Here is an 18,689-nt window from a genome sequence, read left to right on the forward strand (position 1 = left end):
GCAGAAATGGCTTCGGGCGGCAGAGGAGCAGCATCACGTTAAAATGAAGACAGATTTCTCTTTTTCCTTGAGGTCTTCTCCTAAAAAGTGCCTAAAGAATGAAGACCTCCCCCGGTGCTGATTAGAACAGAAGGCATTTCTAATTCCTCACGAATGGGAAGAGGAACTATCCCAAAGCAAGGACTAACTTGATTCGACGCTCAATCCACTACTTCAAGCTCCTGGGAGAAAAAAAAAAAGCGCTGAAATTAACCTGTTGTTTGGGAAATATCCCCGAAATGCTTTTGTAATTTCATCACCAACTACTCAGGGGGAAATACTGCTCTTTAAGCCTCCCTTTTGCCCGAGAGTCCAGAGCTTCTAAACCAAGAAAGGAAGAAAGCAAGCGGGTTATTTACGAGCGCCTCCCTCTCGCAGTTTTAAGACGCTGTGCACCGAGCCTGCTTGTCACCGCTCCGGGCCATCGCCCGGCGAGGCGACCGGCTCTGCGGGGCCCGGCGCGGCCGGCCTTCCGCGTCCCCTAGCGGACGCGAGAGGTGGTGCGGCCCCGGCCACTCGCCGCAGAAAAGCGGGCCACCAGGAGACAGCGCCGCGTCCGCACGCTGTCGGTTGCACAACCTCAGCAGCACCCCTGCTCGCCTTGTGTCCTCATCCAGCGACCAGTCAGGCTGTGAGCGAGGGGAGTCCAGCCACCAAGGCTCCAGAGTTGGAGACCTCAGCATAGTAGACTGGGTGCCGCCTGGGGCCACCCCAACCTGGGCCGGGAGCGCACGCGTCTTTGCAGCCGTCCGCGACGGTGCAACTTCCCCAGGGAGCCGAGTTTAGGTCAGCCTGCGGGGCTCGGTGCAGGGAGCTGGGTCCTGCGCGGGGGTGGACGGCATGGCTGGGGCTGGTGGAGCCCCTGGGAGACGGTGGGGGGCCTCGCGCTCGTGGTTCCTGGAGGCGCGATTGGTGCTCCGAGAGACTGTAGAGTGGCTGCTCAGGAACAAGATGCGGAGCCCTTGACTGTCGGGGCCAAGACGTGCGTCGGGGCTGCTGGGCTGGGGAGGACCCCCGCGGGAAGATACTGGGAACAGCGGTCGAGGTCGGCCTCCAGGAGGGACCGCCGGACTGGGGTTCCAGGAGAGCAGCTGTTGTGGAAGTTCGGGGTGGGGGGCAGCTATGCATTTTAGAAACAGGAGGTTGGAGGGCGATGACCCTGGGCTAGGGTTTCCCAGGCAAGTGGGCTGTTTGGGGATCTCCGGAGGAAGTAGCTGGAGTAAGGTTTACTAGGAGAGGTGGCTGGTTTGGAGGCCTCGCGGGAGGTGGCTGTGCTGAGGGTCCGGGGGGCGGAGAGTTACTTTGGGGATGCCTGGGGGAGGTGTCTGGCTTAGGAGTCCCAGTCCCGGAGGAAAGTGGCCGATTATGACCCTCCCCTCTCCTTCAGTGGAAGCGACTGAGTATCTCGAGGAACCGGCGGTCCGGGAGATTCCCGCTCATTTCCAGCGGCTCTGAAGGAGGTACCTCAAACGGGGCTTTCCGGGGTGGCGGCTGAGCCCCTAGTCCTAAAAGATTTGGGGTTCCTGGGAAGGGGACCACAGAGCCGCACGTGCGTCGGGAGAGAAACGCCAGGTCTTCTCAGGACCCTCGGGGTTTGTTTCAGGGCCCGACCCGCAGGTCCGTCCGCGGAGTCGCCGGGAGTGTAACCCGAGGAGCCCCGCCCCGCCGCGCCCCGCCTTAAAGGTTCTCCGAGGCCAGGGGCGCACAGCGGCGGCCGCGGTCATGGAGGGCGCGCTCGCGGCCAACTGGAGCGCCGAGGCGGCCAACGGGAGCGCGGCGCCGCCGGGGGCCGAGGGCAACCGCACCGCCGGGCCGCCGCAGCGCAACGAGGCCCTGGCGCGCGTGGAGGTGGCCGTGCTGTGCCTCATCCTCTTCCTGGCGCTGAGCGGCAACGCGTGTGTGCTGCTGGCGCTGCGCACCACGCGCCACAAGCACTCGCGCCTCTTCTTCTTCATGAAGCACTTGAGCATCGCCGATCTGGTGGTGGCCGTGTTTCAGGTGCTGCCGCAGCTGCTGTGGGACATCACCTTCCGCTTCTACGGGCCCGACCTGCTGTGCCGCCTGGTCAAGTACCTGCAGGTGGTGGGCATGTTCGCCTCCACCTACCTGCTGCTGCTCATGTCCCTCGACCGCTGCCTGGCCATCTGCCAGCCGCTGCGCGTGCTGCGCCGCCGCGTGGACCGCCTGGCCGTGCTCGCCACGTGGCTGGGCTGCCTGGTGGCCAGCGCACCGCAGGTGCACATCTTCTCGCTGCGCGAGGTGGCCGACGGCGTCTTTGACTGCTGGGCTGTCTTCATCCAGCCCTGGGGGCCCAAGGCCTACGTCACGTGGATCACGCTGTCCGTCTACATCGTGCCGGTCATCGTGCTCGCCGCCTGCTACGGCCTCATCAGCTTCAAGATCTGGCAGAACTTGCGGCTCAAGACGGCGGCGGCGGCCGCTGAGGGGCCCGAGGGCGCGTCGGCGGGCAGCGGGGGGCACGCGGCTATGGCCCGCGTCAGCAGCGTCAAGCTCATCTCCAAGGCCAAGATCCGCACGGTCAAGATGACCTTCATCATCGTGCTGGCCTTCATCGTGTGCTGGACGCCATTCTTCTTCGTGCAGATGTGGAGCGTCTGGGACCCCAACGCGCCCAAGGAAGGTAGTGCTGGCGGGGAACCCCCGAGGAGGGAGGGGGCAGGGAGACGCCCGGGTCCTGCTGCCGCCGCACGTCCGCGGATCTGGGGGCCTTCAGGGGGAGAAGCGGGCTTTGGAGTCCTGCAGGGCTGGGTTTGAGTCTTGGCTCCATCATCCCCCGGCTAAGTGATTTTGAGCGTCGCCTCCCTGAGCCTCCAATTCCTCTTGTAAAGTGGCAATAACGATAAAAGTACCAGTTCTCACCAGGCAGTAGGGGAACGAAATGAGAAAACGCACGGAAAGTCTTAGCACAGTCCTTGGGCTACATGGGGTGTGTGATTCTTTACTATGGACGGGAAACAAGTTCAAGTGACTCGCCGTCTCCGTGGTTCGCGAGTAGTGGGGGTACCTTTCGAACCCGGGCCCCAGCTCAGCTCCTTCCGCTTGAAGTTCAAGTCGGCCTGAACCCGCGGGGTCTGGTTTGGATAGGGGCAGCGGGAGGTGGGCGATTCCATTGTCTAACCAAGAGCTGAGAAGGTGCTGGGAGGGGCGCCCTGGGGATGTGAAGACAGTCCCCGAACCGCTCGCCTAGTGGAGAGGTGAGTGCCCCAGGGGGTGGCGGGCAGGCGCGGGGGCTGGGGGTGCCCCGGGACCGGAGACGTCGCTCCTGCTGAGGGGGTGGGGGGTAGGGGCCGGTAAGGGAAGGGAGGCGAGACGCAAACTTTCCGCTTTGCCCCGGGAGGCTGGGGGATTTCTGTGGGCGGGGGACGCTGCCTCCAGATGGAAGGACTGCGGAATCAGGGTGAGGATGGCCAGGGGCCAGTTGTCAGAGTCGGGAGACCAGGAGAAGAGGACAGAAGGGGCGATCTGTGAGGAGGGAGCTTGAGGGAGCAGAGAGCACCTTGGGCTCCGGCGCTTGTGGCCAGCCCGGGGCTGGGAGCTCCAGGCCGATGCGCCTCCATTGCCCACAATTCCAGCAGCTCGTTTGCAAAGAGCGGGAGGGCTGATCCGCGGTGGTGAATGACGGACACCTCTGGGTTGCCGCGAGCACAGAGCACTGCAGTGGGGTGCAAGCGACTCGGATGCTTGTAAGAAAAGGCCAGGGGTTTGCTTTCCCCGTCCTGCCCCGAGACAGCACAAATCTCCCTTTATGGATGTCATCGCTACTGCTCCCAACAGTCTCAACCACCACCGTCCCCTGGAGGCTGAAATCGCCTTCGTTCAGCTGGGTAACTTTGCTTTGCTCTCTTCCAGAAACCACAGACTCCTGGCTTTATCCTGCCCTCCCAATTAGCCTAGTATTTGCCTTAGTGGCCTGGGCGATTATCATTCAACATTTATTGAGCACCTGTGGTGTGCTGGCCCTGGTGGGGTCATTTGGCGTGAGGATCGCTGTGAAGACTCAAGGATAGCCAGCCTGGCTTCCTGGTGCAGCCACTAGTCACACCTTGCAGGGGGGGGCGGTTCAGGGGTTCAGAGAGGGTAAGGCACTTGCTCTAGATCACACAGCAAATTGGAGGCTGCCTAGAGCTGGGGTTTCCTGCCCTGCCTACTCTCCCCGACAGCTGTTTCTTCCTGCTCCATCAGGCCACACCTGTTTCCTGGGCAGGATCCTAAGAGATACTGGACCAGGTATTGAGGTGCTCAAACGCCAGCCCTTGAGGAAGTGAGACCGACACCCCCTTAGAGCAGATACTGGGGGGACCTGGGATGTAGTTCTCCATCCGGCCCTTACTAGTTGTGGGACTTTGGGTGAGGGGTCCCCTTCTCCCCCTTGACCGTCTATGCCATACTTCTAGAAGGAGGACATCAGAGTGTTCAGCTCATCCATCGTGCAGCTCTTCTGACTCCTTGCCCCCTGCTATCCCCACGCCCCTCCCATTCATTTTTCTCTGGTGATTTTTCTCCCTCCTCCCTTCCCCCACCCCTCCTCGTATGACTTCCTGTTGTCCACCCCCTTGTCTGCTCTCCTCCTTCTCACTTTGCTCCCTAAAGAACAAAGAACGAGCACCTATGATCAACTCACACGGTGTAATCACCGAGTGAAGTTTTGATCTTTTCCACGCTTTAAAAGTACATCAAACATTGATTTTTACGTCTTAAAAATAAGACACAGGAAGAGAGTGAGCGAGAGGCAGCTCCCACCTAAAGTGGGGCCCAAGGCCTTTGGGTACGTGTGGCTTTCCCAGGGTGAGAGGATTTCCCGGGTGAGGGTTTGTGGAGACCGGCTCCTGCTCGGGTTCTGGGAGCGGGGAAAGAGCCTCGGGTCCCATATTCCCTTTGCTTCTTTCCCAGTGAGAGGAAAAGGTGGGTGTCGCTTGAACACCCAGGTCACCTGGTTCTCCTGGGCGTTCTCTCCTGAGTGTTCTGAGTGCAAATGCAGACATAAGGGGCCTTGTGACCCACTGCTGGCAGCACCCTCCTCCCCCTCGTGCTGCCAGGAGCTGTGCCCAGTCCACGTGAGAGGCCCATCGAGCATAGAGGACATGGGCTCGGGCCACCAGCCTCACCAAGTCATGCCTCAGGGCTGTGGGGGTCCAAGCGGACGTGGGCTCAGCCAGAACACACACCCTGTGCCTGCTTGGCATTAATTTGGATAATTACAAGAAGCAGCCTGGGCCATCAGAAACAATGGTGTTTACGATCACCCAGGAGACATGACTCAATCTAGAGGCTAGGAAGGAAGAAAAGAGAGACATGCTCCAGCGACTGAGAGGGTTTGATCATCGAAGTGGAATTAATGCACAGCCCTGGCTTTCCTCTCCCAGAGAAGGGGAATTCACGAGAGATGCAAAATTTCTAGATCAGGGCCCCTTGCTCTGCTCATCTCCTGTGGAGCAGAGCCTGGAAGTTCAAGGAGCCCTTTGGGAACAGCGTGACATTCTTCAGGGAAGCCCAGGGGCAGACAGGCTCAGGTAGAGGCAAGATTGGGGCAGCCGTGCGGTCTGTTCCTGCCTGTAGCTTCCTCGTGAAACCTCTGGAGGACAAGGAGCTACTTAGCCACGGGCTACAGATCTGGGCTGATGTGTGGATGGAGGAGTCTCCTTGCCTTGGCTAGTGGCCTCGTGGCCCCCCCTGGACTCCAAGTCCCTGCCTCCATTAAGGTTCCCTCTCTCTGACGTTCTCTCGAAAGCCACATGCTCCTTTTCCATCTCTCTCCTTGACCGACCTCTTTCGCCCGCACAGCTGCACTCATTAAGCGCCGCCTTATGGGTTTAGAGCTCACCTTGATCCAGAACACTTGGAGGTGGGGCACAGAGATTCAGCTACTGTGGCACGATAAAGGGGCTGTAAGGAAAGGGATGAGGGGAAAGGATAGGGAAATTAGAATATTATCGTAACAGTGATAACAAAGGCACTGGGTGCAGAGGTGAGCCGCACGTGGGGCTTCCTTTTCATCAGAGCCAAAGAGGAAAGCTCTCGATTTCATTATTTCCATTGTTCAGAAGAAAAAACAATGAGAGAAGAGAAGGAGAAGACGAGGTCGTGGTAATTTAAGGAGCTCCCCCTCCGGAGCAGCCCCAAGCCGCTGAGCCTGGTTTGGTGGGACTGGAGACCGAGGGCAGACGCCCTGGCAGGTTTTGACGAGCCCCGAACGTATCCTTCAGAACCAGAGTCCGCAGCCACAGCCTCGGCACCAGCCTCCCCTGGAACTCGATGGGATTCGCTTTGCTGCTGGTCCCAAGGACTCTGACCCTGGGGTGCTTCTGAGGGAGCAGGTGAGGATGACATGGTGTGACCTGTGGCACCTAGGGGCCATGTGACTAATGTCACTCTTCCCCTCCCCCGTCCCCTTCTGCTTGTTAAAAGTTCTGTTTGCATTCTTGGGTTGACTTTGAGCATCTTGGCAGTTATTCCTGAGGGAGGAGGTGGACATTTTTCTCTCGAGAGCCTGGGTGGCGGGGGATGAGGTAGAAGGGAAGCCTGCTGGACAATGGGCAGTGTGTCCGGGGAGGTGAGTGTATGGAGGGGAAACTCGTTAAGCCAGGGAGGCAGATGAGCCTTGTCAGAACAGGGACGCCACCTCTCTTGTTCACTGGCGTGTGCCCGGGCCTAGCCCAGGGCCGGGCACCCATTAGGAGCTCAACCAATGCTTGTTGAACAAATACATGGGATCTGGTGAAGAAGTGAGCACCCCATCACAGGGGGCAATCAAACATCTGTGGGGGTGTTGTAGCAGGAGGAAGGTTGAAACACATTGCAGGCCTAGTTTTAAGTATTTCCTCATCTGAAAATGAGCTCCCCAGTCCCTCCCAGTTTCTTTGGAACTATGGCCCCTCCAGTGTGGTCTACCCACTTTGCCTTTCCAAGGACCCCATGCCCAAGGTTTGGGCGGGCCGGGTACCTTGGAGGGGCCTGCTCTTCTGGTGACCCATTGATATGGAGAGCTGTGGGGGCAGGTGCGCCTGAGAAGATTGAGCAGACGTTCTTGGCCAGGAAAAGCTCTCAAGCTTGGCCTTTCTGGGTATAAATTGCAATTAGGCCGACAGTTAACCAACCACCGTACTCTTGTCTGATTGAGCAATTGGGAGTTCTTTTATGTTCTTGGCTCATGTAATGTTTTCCCGTTGAGTTTCTGCCCCAAGGTGACTTTACTTTTTTTGTCCCCACCCAAAGTTTTGGTTAATAACAGCACAAAAAAATCTGTTGAGTGAGGCTTTGCTACATGCTTTTCCCCATCTGATGGATATCTGGCTGGGTGGGGAGGTGGGACAAGGGCTGTGGGGAGGCCTTGGGTCTGGAGGAGAGCAGCGTGGAAAAGGCCTGCCCCTGGCGGCGTCCTGCTCCCTGGGAGGCGGGGCTGGGCCTGGGCTGTCTGTCAGCTGCCTGAAGGGCTGACCCCACCACCTTGCACTGGAAACTGTTGGAAGTGGAGGGAACCCCGCAAGCTCTCTCCCAGGGGCTGGGGCCGGGTGGGGGCTGAACTGTGCTCTGGCAGGCCCCCAACATCAAGCCCCGGGGAGATGTACTGGGAGGTGGTGAGAGTTCCCGTCACAGACTGGTCTCCTTGCCATCTGTGTGGTTTGGGACAAGTTTGTGGGCCTCTGTCCTTTCCATCTGAGCAATGGGCTAGCATCTGAGGGTGGAATACAGCCCCGCTCTGGGCTCAGCTTCAGGGAGGTGATGGGTTGCACCATCACCACTGCTTGTCGAGTGCCCAGCCGTCTCTCCTCCTCACCCAGCACAGCCAGGTCAGGGGGCGTTCTCCCTGCTTACAGATGAGGAAACTGAGTCTCAGAGAGGCGTGACCTGCTCAAGAGCCCTGTTGAGTGAGTGGTGGAGCTGGGATTTGAACCCAGGTCGTCTCCTGCCAGAGACTGCCCTCCTGCACGGCCCCTCACCAGGCCGGCATTTTCAAGGTGACCTGCCCCTCTCGACATCGGAATCTCCTGGGCACTTGTTAAGAAGCTGGTTCCTGACCCCACCCCAGGGCCTTGCACCCTCTCTGTGGCCTAAACATTCCCACTCCTGGGCTCTCTTTCCCACAACACCCGGCATGCAGCCACCCGGCTTCCCGTCTGCTGATGGCACTGCCCCCTCAGTACTCTGGGTCCCGTGTCCCTTGACTCTCGCCCGCCCCCTTGGAGTTCTCTGATCCACCATCCCCTGCCCCCTGCCTCTCATGTCGATCCCTTCCTTTTTCATCACCTCCTTCCTGGTTTGAGCAGAGCTTCCTCGGCCTCAGCACTAGTGGCATTTGGGGCCAGGAAATCGTTGTTTTGAGTGTGGTGGGGGGAGGGCTGTCCATCCTGTGTGCTGTAGGATGTTTAACAGCATCCCTGGCTTCTGCCCACTAGATGCCTCTAGCACCCCCCTCAGCTGTGACCACAAAACTGTCTCCAGACACTGCCCAACGTCCCTGAAGGGGCAAAGTCGAGCCTGGTTGAGAAGTGCTGGTCTAGACCCGTGGTGTAGGCCTGGCCCCCACCACATACAACAGATGCGTCACCCTTGTCACCTCTTCCCTGGGCTCTGGCCATTCTGCCTGGTGCACCCCAGCCAGGCCTGAAGACTGCCACTTCCCACTGCATCCTTTTGCTTTGCAGCCATGCTGACACTGTTCCCACCACAGGAATGCCCACCCCAGGCTCCTCCGTGGGCACCATCCTTCAAATCCAAGTCCAGTGTGTGGGCTGCTCTGTTCAGACCCTCAGGGGTCTGTGAGAATGATGCTTCCGGGAGCTGTGCAGGGCACAACCTGAACAGCTGGACATGGCAGCCTCTTCCATGCCCACTTTCCTGAAGCCGTCCCTGTTCCCCCAGCTGGAGGTCTCCTTTCTCCTCTGACCGCCAATGCATTCGTTCTACAAGCAGTTACCCAGTGCCTCCCGAGGGTCCTGTCCACACAGCTCCTGCTTTGATCTGTCAATCCTCCAGCAAAGAGAGTTTGCAAGGAGCCCTCCTAGTCCCTGGCCCACCCGCCCGCCCTCCTGTGGCCAACAGGTGGCATATGCACCAACGTGGGACAGTCAAGCCAAGGCTGGTCACAGAGTTCTGGGTACACCCACAGACCTCAGGGAGGACACTCCCAGTTTCTGCCAGTCTGGCATTGGCGTCTTACGTCCCAAGGTGTAGCCAGATGGAGTGACCTGGGCAGTTGACCCAACCTGCCTCGAGCTCACTTTCCTGGGGTTAAGAATGGGGTTTAGGTTGTGGGGAGGGTGGAGTGTGCTGGGGGCACAGTGCCTAACACAGAGTAAGCGCTCAATAAATGTTGGCTTTAAAAAAAGAGGGAGCAATGTCGAGACGTGCCAGGGTCCTGGGGTAAGTCAGTGCAGTGGAGGAGCAACATTTTAGCAGAGGGCGCAGTTTCAGGTGAGGGGTGGTGGCGAGCCCAGGGTGCTGGCAATAGGAGTGGTGGGAGGTAAAGAGGAATTAGGGCCTCTCCTGGAGGAGGCATCAAGAGGCAAGGTGGGAGGTCCTAGCCCTGGGTGTTGGCAACCCAGGGGGACCCTTGTATGAGGGGTGGGCAGGACCGGGGTGTGACCTGGTCGTTTCCAGCGTCCCAGCCCCTGATTCCTGGCCACTGAGGAACAGCCTCTGCCAGGCCTCCTGTGTGCTCCGCCAGGAGCTGGCACTCCTGGTTCCAGGTGCTCCAGGACCACGGGCCTCTGCCCTCGACAGCTCATGCTCGCACCGTAACGGTCACTCTTGCTCATTCTGTTTCTCTCTCTTTCTCCCCGCCTGACCTTGGTATCTGAGTGCGGACTTAATTTTCCTAGAGGGAATTTCATTTGGGTCCAGTCATCTTGTTAGGAGCCCATCTCCTCCCGTTAAGCAGGGAAATTGTCTCTCTGCCTTTCCAGTGTGCTGGTGGCGCTGGCTGATTTATCAGGACTTCCTGTCTGCTAATTTCATGCTTCAGTTCAATTGGATCCCTTATTGAACTGTTTCTATTTTCCAGTCTCTGCTAGCAGCCAAGGACAGAGCCACAAAGGGGACACAGTCCCCAGCCACAGATTGTAAACATAAATTAAAATAATAGGAAGGAATGATGCTGTAAGAGAGAGATTTATTTATCAAGTACTGTGAGTGCCCCAGGAGGCATTAGTTGATTCCCTCTCCCTGCGGAAAAATTCAGGAGGGTGTCAGAGAGGAAGCAACATTTGAAAAGGGTTTTGAAGGATGAGTAGGAGCTGGCTATGCAAAGAAGCAGATGCACATTCCATGTTGAGATTATTGGCAGTTATTTTATTATCTTTCCTCCTCCTGGACGGATACTTCTCAAACTTCAATGTGCACACAAATCATGTGGAGGGATCTTGTTAAAATGTGGATTCTGATTCAGTGGGTCTGGGTGGGCGCCCGAGAGTCTGCATTTTTAACAAGCATCCAGGTGCGGCCTGTGCAGTGCCCATGCAGCTGGCCCACTGACTACCCTTGGAGCAGGAAGTCTTTAATATCTTATCTCTTTTACCAAAACGTGCAGTTTGCCTTTATCCGTATGGCCCAGATTGGCTGCAGGGCCCTCTTGTTCCCCACAGGGTAGAGAAGGGCTGGTCGTTCGCAAAAAGGCCCCAGCTCGTCTGCTTCCAGAATGTGGTTGTTCCTTAGGAGCACGACACGGCATCAGGGTTGAGTAGTGCCATAATAGGAGCCCATCTCAAGCTCTGTAGCCCACACATTTGGCTCCTAATCCTGACCATAATTATGATACATGGGGCAGTCACACGTCTGATTTTTAGAACAATGCCAATGTTGTAAAATTGTGGTCTTTTCAAAGAAGGCGCTCTGTAATACATGTTAGTATTCAATCTTTATATAAGTGTACATTCAAAAATCATTTTAAAAAGGCCTTCCATAGACCACAACTCCCAAATTCCTACACAGCTCTGTAGGAATAAAGGACTTAGGCTGGAATTCCTGAGCCCCAGGGAAGCAGGCCTGATTGGGGTGGTGAGGGGGTGGGGTGGGCCTTGAACCAGTGATGATTTCTCGAGGGAGGGCCTCCTATAGCTGTTGATTTGGTTCAGATGAAAGATGTCAGGCGGCCATAAGTCTTTGAATTGCATGTGAAACGCACTAGTTGCCTCGGGAACAACACAGCCCGAGAGACCATGGCCAGCTGCCCATCAGCTGTTCTGGGCTAATTTGGGCCTTTGGTGACGGGGACGGGGACAGGCAGAGGGAGTGCCGGGAAATCCGAACGGGGAGTTCTTAGGGCTTGAGTAAAGCAGGCCCGTGGGTGGACAGCATGCTCAGGGCATACCGTCCTCGTCCTCGGGTGGCCCTCGGCCACCCACCCCTCCATGAATCACCGTGCTGTGTGGAAATGGAGCCTTGTTTCTGTCTCCAGGGGGTAAAATTGCCCAGCGGGGGATGTTTGCTTTTGACTTGTGGCCATTTCTGCTTATGTCTCTGCTTCGCCCGTAGGAGGCCCCACTGGAAGATGACCCCTCGTCCCCAGCCCCAGCCTTGGGCCCGCCAGCGCCTCTCCTAAATGCTGCCACGCCCCGTTTAATAGCATGTCTGTCTTGTACTTCTCTCTTTCCCATCTGAGTTTGTAAATCCCTGAGGGCAGGTCCCCAGGGCCAGCTCAGTGGCTGGCACCGAGTCGAGGAAGGGATGCGGGAACATCTGATCGTCATCTCCTGCTCCTCCTCCCAGAATGCCCTGCACTCGAGGCCAGGCAGGTGTGAGGGTTGATCCCTGGACCAGGGCCTCTGCCCGCCCACGCTGCTTGGCAAGGACCAGGGGGAGCAGTGTGCTCCCACGCCGGCCTCCGTCCTGGGGGAAAGGTGTTACTTCTGTGGGAGGCGAGTGGAGGAGGCATGACCAGAACTGGCTCTCCCAGCGGAGACCCTGAGATCCTGCTCCCTCCCGGGGTGGCAGCCACCTTCCCTTCTGGGTTTCCTACGTCACTGACAGAGTAAGTTTTTCCAAACTGGACTCTTTAGAGTTCCTTTGGTGTCACGTAATCCAATCCCAGGGCTCTGGGCTTTGTTTTGTCTTTTTTAACTTTTGAAGTCATGAAAAAAAGGGGCAAAGGACCATTTCTGTAATCAACCTGGGATCAGGAGTCCCTATACCTTGGTCTTTAAAAAATTATACAGTTGATCATATCTCATATCCATTAATAATAATAATCGAATAAACATTTTCCCATTCACAAAGACCTTTTATGCTACTTTTTCCCCCAATTTTCTCAAAGTCCTTTTGAGTGTCACCTCCATTTTACAGTAAAGGATATTAAGCCTCAGATAGTAGATGTGACTCAGAGAATGATTAGGTGGGAGGGGGATTCAGACCCCAGGAGTTTGCCTCTGAATCCTGTGTTCCTGGCTCCTCCCTCCCCGCTCTGAGCGGGGGCTCCCAGGTCACCTCCCTGAATGGCTCTGTTGCCCGCCTGGCCTCAGAGGAGGAGCTGGCTGCAGAGCATACCTTCCTGCGAGGAGTCGGGTGGACTGTGACTTCCAGGTCCTCCTTTTCTCCGCACTGACTTCATGGTCGCTCTGCTTTGTGGAAAGTATGGCGGGGGCCAGTCTCACAGGGAGCTTGGGAGCTGGGATGGCCCTTCGGAGAAGCCTGAATGAAGGCAAACGGTCAGATCTTTGCACATTTGCGTGGAGCAGTCATGAGACATGGGCTCCCCTGGGACGGGGTGTTACCCTCTGGCCAAAGTGATGCCCTGGGAGGAATGCAGCCGTGAGCCTTCGCCCCCGGCTCTCTGGCCAGTGGGGCTGGGGGACGAGCACCGGAATCCTAGAGCTGGGCCTGAGCGTGGGCACCAGCATCTGAGCAAAGCTGCCGGCTCAGCTTGAGGCAGTGTCCCCCAACTCACCTTTCCAGTCAGTGTCTGCTGGGCAGCTACCCAGGGGTGGCTGTGTTTTGAAAGAAGACAATCAATAAGGTAAGGATTTCAGTGTAGAAGGAGACCAGGAGGGTGGCATGAACCTAGAACTTCGAGCAGGAATACAGGTGAGCAGGGAGGAGAGTGGACGATTTTACAGAGTAGAGAGACAGCAGCCTCTCCCAGCTGGGATGTCCAGGCTCGGCTGTGAGCTAATTCAGGATCTTAGCCCTAAAATCTGCAGGGCAAGATCAGATATTGCCAGCACCCCAAGGAAGACGGAATGAGACAAGAGCGTTCCTATCCGATGCTCTGTGATTGTTTCAGTCACCTTGACTTTGTGGAACCCAGGCATCCTCCTTGCCCTCCCCAAAGATGGCCCATCCTTTCAGTCTTAAACCCATCAGGAAATTTCAAGCTGGGTGAGAGGGCAGACCAGTTCCAAAGGCTACACTGGTGGTGGGGCCTTGTGAGCCAGCACAAGAATCTACATAGAAGCTGAACCCTTGGCCATGCACTCTGGCTCAAGAGCCACACTGGACAGACACTGCCAAATGGCTGTGCAGCTTCCAGAAGCTCAGCCAGTGGGTCCTGTGTCCTCTGCCCCACTCTAGGCTGCCTCAGATTCCGGGACACAGCCCCGCCCAGGGAGCAGCCTCTCTCCATTGGTTCAAACGTGTTGGTGCTAACTATGTTATTGATAAGAAAAGTGACATTTACAGAGCACGTGCACATCATTGTGGTAATAACAATAGCTAAGCTTGATTAACTGTTTACTGTTGTTGACTGCTGGAAATCGTGGTGAGCACTTGGCATCCCATCTAATTGAACTTTGCAATGATTCTGTCAAGAAGCTCTTTCTGTTTTTCCCATTTCACACTTGGAGAAACCGAGGTTCAGGGACTTGGCCTAGAACACACAGGTGCAAAGTGGCAGAGCCAGGATTTGTGCCAGGTCCGGGTAACTCGGAAGCAGAGGCACCATCCAGTTCTGCTCCTGGTGGTGTGGGCCGCAGTGGGCTGAGCTGGCCCTGCGGTCGGCCCCTCCCCTTTCTGAGCCCTTTCCCACCACGTTTTAGCGTCTGCGCCTCCTCCAGCATCTAGATCAAGGACTGACCAACTTTTTGTGTAAAAGGCCAGGCAGTAAATATTATAAGCTTGTGGGACATGAGGTCTCTGTAACAGCTGCTCAACTTTGCCTTTGTGGTGCAAAAGCTGCCGTAGAAAATATGTGAATGAATGGGCATGGTTGTGTTCCAGTAAAACTTTATTGATAAACACAAGCAGCAGGCAGGCTTTGGCCCGTGGGCTGTAGTTTGCTGGCCCCTGGCCTAGACCAGGAGACATTTCTGCCCAGAAGGAGGGTGATCTGATAGGAGGCAATGCATTTTCCCTCCCACGTGCACTTGGATTTTAAAAGCCTGTTGCTGGGGAGTGGGCAACGCTTAGCCTCCGAGGAGGCCTCCATCTGTTTGGGGAACAGGAACTTGCTCTCCAACTCTGTCCCTCTTGGTGTGATGGCCCAGCCAGCCTGTGTCCTTTCTTTGGGACTGAGAAGATTGCGTCAGCCAACCGACACGTGGGAATGCTGACCTCGTTTTGAATGGAATCAGACTTCACTACTTTCAGGTGGGAACACAGGATGACTTGCTGTGTGTCCTTGGGGAAGGCGCTTCCCTTCTCTGAGCTCCACTTTCCTCATCTATGACATGGGGATAAGGCTGCTTTGAAAACTGTACTGTTCTGTGTAAGCTTGAGGGGTGAGTCTGATGGTCAACGTTGCTGCATTGTCGCGTGCTCCCTTGGAAACATCACCGTGAAATGCAGGGACGGTGTTTTCCATGCTTTGTGCTGTTCCTGTTCTTCTGCAGCCCTGTGAAGCCTTTCCAGCCACCAGAAAGGGCGATGTTGTGGCCTAACCAAGATCCAGTAAGTGCCGATAGCCGGTGAGGTGCAGTAAGTCACTCACCCGCTCAGAAACCATCAATGGCTCCCCACTGCCTATAGATTAAAGTTCAGACTCAGCCTGGATTCAAGGTCCTCCCCAGCCTGGCTCTTTCCAGTCTCTTCTGTGAAACTCCGCTCCCCAACTCTGGCAGTGCCTGGATGCTCTTGGACTTTCTCACTTATGTGCCTGTATTCCTGTTGCTTCCTTCCTCTGAGAGCCCCTCCAGAGCCCATTTTTTACTTTCAAAGAGCTCTCCTCCATGCTGATGGCTTGAAATTCTACCAGTGGGGACTCATGTCTTTGAATGATTACGAGATTGCCAAATTTTAAAAAGTCCGGGTGTGCCCTTAGCATTTGGCAACTTGACACGAGCGGGTTCAGCTTAGCGAGTCATCCATCCGCCAGGAACCAGGCTGGTCATTCGAGTCTGTGGCCACCAGGTGGGGAAGAGGTGCTGGCTGTCATCCAAACTCCTCCCACCCAGGCTGGCCGCTTGGAGGTAGAAAAAGTCATGTGGCTGCTCAGGACTACATTAACCGTTTACTTTTTTGTTTTTGATGGTCTTTAGGTTTGTTTGTTCATTTTTTTTAAACAGGATAAATAAAAGATCCAAATGTAAAGAGTGAGGCGAGAAGCTTAAAAGACCAGCTAAGCTTCTGCACAGTAACTCTGGACAGCTGGGGAGAGGTGGTCCCTTTCTGTCCCAGCGTGAGCTTCATTCTCGAATCTTCCTTTGCCCCATTTTCTAGCTTTATACACCTGTAGTCTGCCCTTTGTGTCTGGTAGTTGACTTCTCGTGCCTTTTTTAATTTAGACTTTTGTAAGATTTTGCCTCTTTCATTTTAGATGTTTAATGATGATGTCGAAGACATTCTATTTTTAATTTTGGTGATATTTCACTAGAATTTCTAAACTTAAATTCGTCTTCTTCTTACCCATCCAAATCAAAGCAAGTGTTTATTTTCATTCCCTTTTATAGAAAGTGAGGAATGCTGTGGCATTGGCTTTTTTTCCTTTCACTTTTCTGTTGTTTACTATTTTAGTCTGAGAATTGGGTTCCCCTCCTTGGCTTTCTAAACATTCTCTTTTGCACGATTTTTGGGTGTTGGTCTGTTGTAGCGTGCTTTGCTTTCAACAGGTGCACAAGTAACTAGGGCAGAGGTTCGAAGACTTGCATGTGCGTCAGAATCCCCGGGAGGGCTTGTTGCAACGGACTGCTGAGCCTCGCCCCCAGGAGTCTGAGGCAGAGTTCTGGGGTCGGACCTGAGGACTGGCATTTCTAACAAGCTCCCAGGTGTTCCAGGGACCCCACTCTGGGAACCACTGAATCCTCTTCCACACAACCTCCCTCCTCCCTTTGGTGCACGCAGACTTCGCTGACGGACACCTCTGTGCTCTGCATCCATGGTGGCGTCTGGATCTTGCAACTCCAGCGGCCCCGTGAGAAATCTTTTCCTGAATTTAGCTCTCGAATTCTGGAGTTATTTTTTGAAAACTTTTCGCTGAAAAGACTGAAGACTAGTGGATTTCCCCAGCCTTCTTGCAGTTACCCTCACTCATAAGGGTAAGGCTGGGGACAGAATTCTTGGGTCCCTCGTCTGCCGCGCAGGTTTCTCACGGGGCAGCCTGTCCTGCTCTGTTGGAGGGAGAAGTCTACCATTTGTCAGGTTTACGTCCATGGAAAGAAACCCAGATTTTCCCTCCCCTCTACTTGGAAGCACTTAGGAATTTTTCTCCCTCCTTGAAGCTTAAATTTGTAACAAGCAATGTCTCAAAGGTGATTTCTGATCATTAATTCTGCCTGAACTCAGTAAACCCTCAGTATAACAGCTTCGACACAGTTCTTGTGTGTCTTGTTGTCGTGCCGAAGCTGTGCTCCCAGGGGCAGCTTCGCAGAAATGCTCTTAGCGTTCTCGCCTGTGAAGACAGCATACACTTTCTTGCCACCAAGCCTTTGCCTGGGCTATTCCTTCTGCCTGCACACTCTTCCTCGCTTCTCTGCCTGGGAAACAGAAGCATCCTCCAGCGTCAGCTCCAGTGCTGGCTTCCCTGGGGCTGGCCATGATTAGCTCTCAGAGCTGTACCCTCCTCAGTGTACCCACCTGACTCACCTCGTGCCCATCTCATGGTTCTGCTCATTTTGTTTTTGTGTCCCAGTGCCTTGCCTGGTGCCTGGCACATGGTTGTGACGGCAGCCACCATGTATGGGCACTTACTGTGTACCAGGCACCCTTTAATCCTTGAAGCATTCCCGCGAGGTTTGGGTGCTCTTGTTATCCCCATTAAAGGTTAGGAAACGACAGTTTCTTGGGGAGTTAAAGTCATTTGTGGCTCTCGGGGCTAGAATACAAACTAGGTCTGGCAGCTTCCGGACTCTGCTCTTCGACACTCTGAATAGTAGGCACTCAACACTTGCTGGGTGAGTGATGAATGAACAGGTGGCCATGATAAGTACAGCTCCTGCTGGTGGAGGCACGCCGTGGGTGAGCTTTTGAGGGGAGAAAGGACAGGGAGCATCCCAGGGCTGGGCTGAGCCTGGGAAGGCTCGGGGGCCAGGCTGAGTGCGCGGCCAGAGCAAGGATATGGAAGGAAGACCGACTTTGTCTTTTTAGTACTCCGTCTTGTGGCCCTGCACCGGGCACCTGGAAAAGGCTGGGCTCAGGAAATGATGGTTAATGCTCCAGCAGTGATGCTCTCTTCTCCTTTCTCCCTGCACCCCTGCCCTCCTTCCAGCCTCGGCTTTCATCATAGCCATGCTCCTGGCCAGCCTCAACAGCTGCTGCAACCCCTGGATCTACATGCTGTTCACGGGCCACCTCTTCCACGAACTCGTGCAGCGCTTCTTCTGCTGCTCCTCCAGCTACCTGAAGGGCAGCCGGCCCGGGGAGACGAGCGCCAGCAAGAAGAGCAACTCGTCCACCTTTGTCCTGAGCGGGCACAGCTCCAGCCAGAAGAGCTGCTTGCAGCCAGCCACTGTGTGACCAGCCTGGGTCAGGACTGCCTCCCTGGGCTGGGGTTGTGCTGACACAGACAGTCCGCCCCTCAGTGGCCATGTATGTATGTGTATAAGGTACCTTGCAGTTTGTACCCCTCCACACCTGGGGTGGCTTGAGCGGGGTGGGGGATTCTGACCTGGGAGGGGGCAGTGGCCTCTACGGTGAAAGGTGATAGGGTGACTCATCGTCAGACCACCCCTGGGCCTCCCCTGGGCTCCCACAGGCACTCCTGCTACCCTGGCCCCACTGCTGCCCCTAGTGGGTGGGTTGCTTTTTTTTTTTTTTTTTTTCCTGAACCTCTAATTTCACTCCAGTACATTTTTACTCCTTTATTCTGGGATCTTGTGAAAGGTGGTAAGTAAAGGATTGGTGACCAGTTGGGTATGGAAGCCTAGTGTTCTGAGCGTGGAGTCAGGAGTGGGAATGGGACCTCAGAGGGGGAGGGTGGTGCTAATGTCCTCCTGACCTCAGGGGGCCTCTGCCTTTGAGGGGACTGAACCTGGGTGCCAGCTTGTCAGAAGGGGCCCTAGGAGCAGGGGCTTCCGTTATGAGACCATTTGGCACAGGCAGCCGACTAAAACTTGGGTTGAAAATGTCTAGGAAGCTAATATTTCAGAAGCAATTGGTGAAGAAAAAGAAATGAAAGGCATCCAAATTGGAAAAGAAGTAAAATTCTCTGCAGATGACACGATTTTGTATATAGAAAATTCTGAGGAATTCGTGTATACACGTGCGCACACACAAACCCATTAGAACTAATAAACGAGTTCAGCAAGGTTGCGGAGGACAAGGTCAATGTA

At 55.4% G+C, this 18,689-nt stretch overlaps 1 protein-coding gene across 1 annotated transcript; it reads left to right on the forward strand.

The window, feature by feature from the left end:
• Positions 1 to 708: 708 nt before the first annotated feature.
• Positions 709 to 18,265, forward strand: OXTR (oxytocin receptor). Its single transcript, XM_046685700.1, has 4 exons — positions 709 to 825; positions 1,427 to 1,499; positions 1,643 to 2,680; positions 17,627 to 18,265. Exons 3-4 carry the CDS (start codon positions 1,762 to 1,764, stop codon positions 17,872 to 17,874), a joined length of 1,167 nt encoding a protein of 388 aa, XP_046541656.1. The 5' UTR covers positions 709 to 825; positions 1,427 to 1,499; positions 1,643 to 1,761; the 3' UTR covers positions 17,875 to 18,265.
• Positions 18,266 to 18,689: the final 424 nt, after the last annotated feature.

The sequence above is a fragment of the Equus quagga genome, chromosome 1 (assembly GCF_021613505.1).
Source record: "Equus quagga isolate Etosha38 chromosome 1, UCLA_HA_Equagga_1.0, whole genome shotgun sequence".
NCBI classification, from domain to species: domain Eukaryota; kingdom Metazoa; phylum Chordata; class Mammalia; order Perissodactyla; family Equidae; genus Equus; species Equus quagga.

What these genes read in the sequence shown, in the direction of transcription:
- OXTR (XM_046685700.1), top strand. Translation starts at nt 1,762, where the DNA reads ATGGAGGGCGCGCTCGCGGCCAACTGGAGCGCCGAGGCGGCCAACGGG. An exon ending in CCCCAACGCGCCCAAGGAAG is followed by an intron (nt 2,681 to 17,626) that starts GTAGTGCTGGCG and finishes CCCTCCTTCCAG; the next exon opens with CCTCGGCTTTCATCATAGCC.